Source organism: Onychostoma macrolepis, chromosome 17, assembly GCF_012432095.1.
Source record: "Onychostoma macrolepis isolate SWU-2019 chromosome 17, ASM1243209v1, whole genome shotgun sequence".
NCBI lineage: Eukaryota > Metazoa > Chordata > Actinopteri > Cypriniformes > Cyprinidae > Onychostoma > Onychostoma macrolepis.
The window spans coordinates 30,722,414-30,730,610 of NC_081171.1; the positions used below are offsets into that span (position 1 = coordinate 30,722,414).

At 38.0% G+C, this 8,197-nt stretch overlaps 1 protein-coding gene across 1 annotated transcript in view; it reads right to left on the minus strand.

The window, feature by feature from the left end:
• The window catches only part of tgfb3 (transforming growth factor, beta 3), a 30,712-nt gene extending 22,515 nt beyond the window's left edge, over positions 1-8,197 (minus strand). Inside the window, 2 exon segments of the mRNA XM_058750029.1 lie at positions 7,521-7,621; positions 7,623-8,197. Of these exon segments, the coding sequence (XP_058606012.1) occupies positions 7,521-7,621; positions 7,623-7,864 (343 nt within the window). The 5' untranslated portion in view covers positions 7,865-8,197.

The window sequence follows — 8,197 nt, forward strand, 5'->3', positions numbered from 1 at the left end:
AGCTCAGAAATGCTGAAATGAAAGCCAAATGTGTGAAAGACTGAACTCACTGTTACTGCAGAACAGGTGCAACAAAGCCCTCAGTTTACATGAATAAATGTCATATCATATTTCATTTCACAGTAACTGCTCTGAAGAACACTAATTAAACATTATTAAAGATTACTGGAGTGCGTTTTTCAAGAAAATACTATTACACTCTTTCTACTTTAAAATGGCATATTTAATTCAATGTGCAACTCGCCGTTTCTTTGTAATTATTTTGAAAGTTAACTAGCAGTTTCTGAGAGAAAAAATAGTTTCTACACCAAATTCTTTTCAGTGACGGATTCATTCACACAAAAATAAAAAGTTTGTCATTATTTACTCATCTCATTTTATGTCTTAGAGTTGTTTTTACTGTCTGCTTTCTGCAGGAGTGAAGTTTGCCATTAAACACACCAATCAAAAAGTGGACGTCATTCACTAACAACAGAAAACATTATCTTTCAAAAAGGTGTGTAAAACACTTCCAACTCTTCTGTCCCTCCTTCTAATGTTGATGAATCTAGATTATTAAAAGTTCTCAAAGTTGGTCAGTAGCATAAAATACTTTCAAACACCATGCAAAACCATCTCTATTCAAGGTGTTTCCACACAAACTCCTGCACAGCAAACCCTACACTGTCTGAAGTCTCTCCTTCTTGATCAAAAATACAGTAAAAATAGTGAAATATTAATAGAAGTTAAAACAGCTCTTTTCTATGTGAATATGTGTCAAACTGTAATTTATTTCTGTGATGCGCAGCTGTATTTTCAGCATCATTACTGCAGTCTTCAGTGTCACATGATCTTCAGAAATCATTCTAATATGCTGATTTGCTGCTCAACAAACATTTCTGATTATTATCAATGCTGAAAACAGTTGTGCTGCACAATATTTTTGTGGAAACCTTGATTCATTTTATTTTTCAGGATTCACAGATGAATAGAAAGTTCAAAAGAACAGTGTTTATTTGAAATAGAAATCTTTTATAATACTATAAATGTCTTCTCTGTCACTTCTGATCAATTGAATGCATCCTTGATAAATGAAAGCATGAATGACTAAAACCTCCAAACCTTTTAATGGTAGTTTACACATGATCCACTACTTTATAATGACACATCCCATGTTGAGAACGGTTTCTGGTTACCAAATACATAACATTTACTGGAGAGTCAATTGGTAATTTGAATTCCACTGATAATATTATATAAATAAACATTTCGGTGCATTTCATGTTCATTTCATGTAGTTTCACCCAAACTTTGAATGCATTTAAGCAAGAACTTGTTGTAATTTCACAAACAGGTTGTGTGCATTAATGTGCATTCATACAAATATGTTACATAGCGATTAACACAGTGCTCATCCGGCTTACCTTCCCAATTCTGTCCCAGTTGACTAAACCTTTTAATTTAGTATTTTATTCAACTCTTTTAAAAAGCTCCTAAGAATAAACAGAATAATAACTGTAAAGCGTTTCTTCTGCTTTGTCTAAGGTCTAACGCTAGAGCCTGTGCTCACTGATGACAGACCACAATCCATTAGCGATCCACTAAATTTCTGACTGGCTGGCTGGCGAGTCAGATGTGGAATATTTATGTAATATGAACAGATTATGCCAGCTGGGCTGCTGCAGTCCAGATTTGGCAAGACGCGCTGCGCATACTGTACCTCATGCAAACCACACGCTTATGCAAGCCTCCTTCTTGATTTTGGTGCACAAAATGCAAAAGTGTACAGAGTCACACCATCTTTCCATATGCTGCACAAAATGCTCTTTTGCACTGCTTTCTTTTTTGATTTTGGTGCATTTTGTGCACCATATGGAAAGATGGTGTGATTTTGTATATTTGTGGTTAACTGGTTTTATATATATACACATATAGGTTGATCTAATCGTCTCTCCGTAAGCTTCTCACGCTGCTCTCCTTCTTTAAGGTGGAAAGCCCCACTATGAGATTTGAAATTCTAATCAACTCTTTGGTTTCCTTCTAGATGATCTCATTTTTCCTACTGCGGTGTTTTAGGTGGATTTCACATTATGGCTGATTTTCGCCAGGGCTCCAGTGCTCATTTGTTCCATGAATGGAAGTGCAGGGATTGTTGCTATAAATGAAGTCGAATACAAAGATTAGTTTGCAGTCATCAGATATGGGTCAAACGGCCAGAGAGTGACGTCACAGCGATCGCACGTTTGCCCAAACACCTCCAGGATTTACAAACTGGAACGAAAACAGACTGCTTTTATCAGCAATACTAATTAGTTATTGCAAACCACACTGTAAAAAGTTGAGCCAACTTAAAATTTTAAGGCAACCAGCTTCAGCAGATTTTTGAGTTTTCTCAACTTGTCGTTTTAAGTTTATTCAACAAAAATTTGAGAATCTCCCACAAAAATAAGTTGAGAGAACTCAAAAATCTGCTGAAGTTGGTTGCCTTAAAATTTTAAGTTGGCTCAACTTTTTTTTTGTTTTTTGTTTTTTTACAGTGCAGTGTTATTTTAGTATTGTGGTAGCAGTGTACAGTAAGGTTCTGTTTTTTAATACTAGTTAACTGCAGTAGTTAAGTTCAGTATGAAATAAGAATGAAAATTACTTTTGAAATATTTACGAGTTAATTTAAACTTTTACTAATACACTATTAAAGTTAAAAGCTGTATCTGTTATTAAATATTATTTAATGGACCTGAGATAACATGAACTAACTACAAACAGTATTTTTATTAACTAACTTTAAATACTGTAACAAATATAATGCTTATTTTAGTTAATGCCTTAGTTAACCGTAACTAATTTCATCTTATCTGAAAGTGTTACAGTATTATTTATATACTTTTGTAAATTCTTTTTAATATACTTTCAGATTTTAATAATTTTGTTATTTGATTTTTGTCATTTTTATTATTTTTAGATTTTTTAAGTTTTTTTTTTTAAATTTATTTATTTAACTCATTTCCACTATAGTAATTTTAGTATTTCAAATTTAAATAAACGGAAATTGAAAATGTTGCCAATGTATGTTTTTCCTCTAATTTCAAATTTTTTTTTTTTTTTTTAGCTTTATTTCAATTAATAATAATGTTTTCATAGGTTTCATTAATGATAATAACCCTGTTAAACTGCAACATGTTTGCAAAAATGAGTGCATTGTTTCACCGATATGCTTTCACCAATCCATCTTATTCAATTTCACTTTCTAACATGCTCTCAGAAACGGGCCTTTGGCCGGTTAACTCTGATTTCTGAGGTCCTCTCCACGGACCCTACAGAGAGACTCGGAGGCGTCTCCAGGCATCCCGGCTCAGATATAAGCATCCTGTGTCTGGGATGTTCTTCCTCTCCTGCCAGGTGACATGATCCAGAGCTCCTGAGAAAGCGGCGTGTGTAATCAGGCCAGCGCTGAGGTCAGAGGAGAGGAGGGCAGGAGCTGCACAAATGTGCTCCCAAATCAGGGACGAGAGCACAAGGTGCCGACTTTCTGCTGTCAGGACTAGATTTGAACGTTGCCACACTTAATAAGTTTTATACAATCAAATAATCTCAGCCTCTTGTATAACTTATACCTGTATGGTTAATTATATTACAGACAATTATAAACTTTAATAGTTTTAAACGTTTGTGCCTCTTAAATTACTTTCATCATTTTTAAGTGCTGAAACGCACTTTATAATGATTTTTAAGGGGTACACTCTTAAAAATAAAGGTGCTTAAAAGGTTCTTCACAGCGATGCCATAGAAGAACCATTCAGTCAAAGGTTCTTTAAAGAACCATCTCTTGCTTACTTTTTATAATCTAAAGAACCTTCTTTCGTCACAAAGAAGCTTTTGTGAAACAGAAAGGTTCTTCAGATGTAAAGGTTCTTTATGGAACCATTTAGACAAAAAGGTTCTTCTGTGGCATCGTGAAGCACCTTTACTTTTAAGAGTGTGGTGGTATTTATGATTTGTAATTTTATACAAAAAGAACTGCTGTAACCAATATTGATGTCTTTATCATCACAGCAAACATTTTAGAACACAACTTTCAATAAAAATTCTAGAAGCCAAATTAAACATCTTTATGCCACAGAGAAAAAAAAAAATATCTACCAAAAAGATGCATGTATAAACGACCAGAATTTTCTCAAAAATAATGCAAACAGGTTCATCCATAATACTACAAAAAGAGCACAGTGGATAGTTTCGAGGAAAACGTTTTAAAACAAAACCCGAAAGAGTTGTTGCTTAATGTTGGTGACGCTGAACGATGAACAAACCGTGTAAGAATCATAAACTTCTGTTAGTCACAGAGCTTATTTTCTGCAATAATCCAAAATGCAGTGGAAAAATCCTATTGGCTTTTTGTGGCAGGTGATATGAACTTATGAGCATCACTGCAGTGCTCTATGCCAGTCTGAAGATCAGAAAGTTAATAAACTGCTAGCTAACTACTTGTATTAGGAACTCCAAATGGTTTCCAGTACGTTTTCTCCAAAGGCAGAGAAATATCATTACCATCACACCTCCCTACAATATACCAAAATCCACTGGAAAGCTGATTACATATCTAATCCAGGAAGCAGTTCATTTTTCAAAAGTTTCCCCTCACTGAAGAATCAGCCTATTATACTCAACAGTCTTTAAAGTCCAGAACTGCAAGGGTTAAATCATGTCCAACCACCAAAGCCTACAGCCATCACAGCAGATTGAACGCAAATCAAAGCAACTTGTAAAGGCCGATCAAGACACACTATCTTTGAAGAACATCGTGTGTTTTCTATCAGGTCCTGTGCAGTCTTTTTTCTGCTTCCAAATGGCAAGTCCGAAGTGAAATGAGGTCATGCGGTAAATATTCTGAGTGCATTTATCAAGCGCTGTATAATAGGCTGTGACCCATGTGACTGTTTGACTCGGTTATTTGAAGTATCTTTGAGCGAACGTGGAATCCCTCAAATAAACGACACGACGGCTGGAAGGCCGCAGACTGCGAGATGAGATAATGTGCAAAAGCCTGCTGCTGACTCCAGCGCTCACGTGACGAGAAACGAGAGAAGAAGAGAAGGAAAAACTTGCGTGTTTGTGTGTTTTGGCCTGCAAATGCGATCTCTGTTTTGCTTGGAAATTACATCACCTTCTTACTATTAAACATATCAGAAGGGCCGCTTTCTGCAGCTCTGATCTTCTCTGGCGGCCGTGATTTTACTGTTAACCAGGAGACTGTCACCATCTGCTAACTGGGTGTTCCTCCGTCAACAGAGAACATTTTCTGGAAAGTTGACTGGGATGCTGGCAGCTCAAGGGTTTTTGAGTGCTGGAACGCAGGTGCGTGGCTTTATCTCGCTTCTGGTTAATGGATAAACAGGTCTGGAATGGCAAAAATGCTTTCCAATGATGGCATGCAGTCATTTTTGGATGCGCCGATAAGAAAGCGTAACCTGTTGATGCACTCAGAGCCATGAATGCTGGGACGCTTGGAAAAGCACGACGCGTAAATGATTCCACACGGTGCGAGCTTCCAAAACACAGCGCATGAAAAAGCCATTAGTTTAGCTGATGTGAATGGAACGTGAATATACATTACTCCATCCCTGCCACGTTCTCCCATACCGCGCTTGCTGAAACTGAACACTGCTTAATGGAAAGAAAAGAGATCCTGTCGCCAGTCCAGTGTGGATGCGCTTGAGTCTTCCCGCTTGAGTGCTAAAATTCTTTTGTTTGTGCTGGACTTTATCTAAAAATAGCACGCGGAGCGTTTGCCAAGGTGGTGTGGGGAGATAATCATCTAATATGAAGCTCTTGAAATATACATTTGTATGTTGCAATCACATGCTGCCACCTTATTTCCGAAAATATAAAGAAGGGTGTTCAAAAAGGACAAATGAAATCAAAATGGGCATTACAATCCTAAAAGTTGACTAAACTAACTTTTTTTTCCCCCCAAAACTTACTAATCACAAATAATATATTTTTTTTTTCTAAATTATGCAAACATGTACATCCATCTTGCTCACATATTATCGTAACACAGTTTGTGCTGAATACAAAAAAAATTACATGTTGGTCAATAGTATGTTATAAGTAGCTGAAATAAGCACAAATATCAGGGCATGTCAAAACATCTCAAGGGCCCCAAAATTGCCTCAGACCCCAGAGGGTTAATGTGAGTGTATAAACTTTAAAAATTCTTCAAGTGTTCCTTTCCGAGAAAAAAAAAAAAAAAAAAAAGGTTGACTCCTTGTCTTGCACTCACAAGCACAAGTCATATTTTGTCCAATCAGATGCTCTCTAGACTAAGAAAGCCCCTCCTCCTAATACCACCTGCCACCAACAACAAGCAGCAAAGCACAGTTCACAAAGAAGACTACGCATGTCAAGTGGGGCTTTTAAAAGCGTTACACTCTAGAAATATAGAGATATTTGAGACCGTTCAGATCGGAAACCTCTGGAGAAACTCTTTCTCTGAGGAGCGTTCCTGCGAGAACTTCGGTTAGTGGCTCCTCCAGTACACTCTTAACAGTAAAGGTTCTTCATTGGCATTGCAAAAGGAATCTTTCCATTCCATAAAAGGTTCTTTATAGTGGAAAAAGGGTTGTTCAGATCATTGAAATGCTCTTCACACTAAGAAAAATTGTTCTTTAAGGAAATGTTTTTTTTTTGGGGCAGAATGGTTCTTTTATGGCATCACTGCGAAAACCCCTTTAGAAACCTTTAATTTATAAGTGTAACCACACCACAAGAGAAGATCTTGAAACATTTATTTAGTTCATTAAGTTGTACTACAGGACGAAAGGTAAACAGCAGTAAAACGCTGATAGGACCGTCCGGTTCTGATCTCACTGAATCCCATCAGTTCTCCAGAATCTCTTGTGTTACCTTTGAACAGCTTCACCGTGCAATCAACAGTGCTAAACTAGGAAGACCTTCCCACCACCGACTGTGTCCTCAAATAATCTGGGGCCCGTCTGGACTTGGACAGGACCCAGAGACGCATGGAAAATCGGTGGGGATCGTTTTGCACTGACCCTCCGATGAACGAGCAGACCAGACAAACCATGCGAATGCTTTTCAGATGTCAAGTTTTTCCATTTATGAACAAACTGATTAAAACCTGTTTGGTAAATCTCGTCATGTGAACAGCGCAACGTGAGTCACAGCTGCACTATTATCACCTGCCTGTAGCAATTTAGAAGAACTTTAACAAACAGAATTACATTATATAACTCTTGACAAATGGAACTGCTTGTTGATTTTCAGTACTCAAATATTTCTGAGTGAAATAAACAAATGCTCAGAAATTCTTTGAATTGCATTGTTTACATTGCGCCCGTCTCTCTAGATATCAGCACTGGCCATTAGAGAACTAGATTTATTTTTTTATGTTTTTTGCATCTATGTGACCTCCTGATCTATTTCTATGGTTATTTTAAAGTGTTACTATAAATACAGAAGGCTCTGTTCTGTTCGTCTATGGAAAGCCCCGTCTCCGGTGTGAGACCTCCTCGTAGTGGACTTACTGTTTTCGGGGGAGCCCTGGATCATGTTGAATTTGTGTATCTCTTTAGCGTAGTATTCGGTCTCGGTGTTGTCCTGGCCGCAGCTCTGATGTCTGTCTCCCTAACTCCTCCAGCAGTTCCCTAGTGCTGTTATACAGGGCCAGCACTTGATAGGGCACCTGACTAGGGCCCAGGGTCTGCGGCGGGCTGGTCAGCCTCAGCTTGCTGAGGATCTGACCCCGGATGGCCTCCACCCTCTTCTTCTTGATGTGGTCGATGTCCACCGTGGTGCAGGTTGATAGAGAGAAACTCATGGTCACACTGTTTAAGAGAAGGAAAAACAGCAGTCCTCTGCCCAAATGCATGGTTTATTCTGTACACTTGTCACTCTAGTAAACACAGTTCCAGTTCAATTGAATAGGTTTAGAAGGATAATGAGACTGAATTCCAGGTTGTCCTCTCTATGGGCTGGAGTTCAAGTGCTGAGCCTGTTTTCTCCATGAGATTCCATGCTGCAACCTTATTCCATATAAACACTGCACAGTAATCCCATAACATCCTTAAACATCCATCATTGGCACTTTACAAGAAACCAGATTTTCAGCATAGCGTTCCCCAGCCGCATTTTGCCCTAAACCGAGCGCTGTGAAGGACTTTTCTGTGGAGGACCTTGCTGTCAGACGCACTCTCTCTCCGCT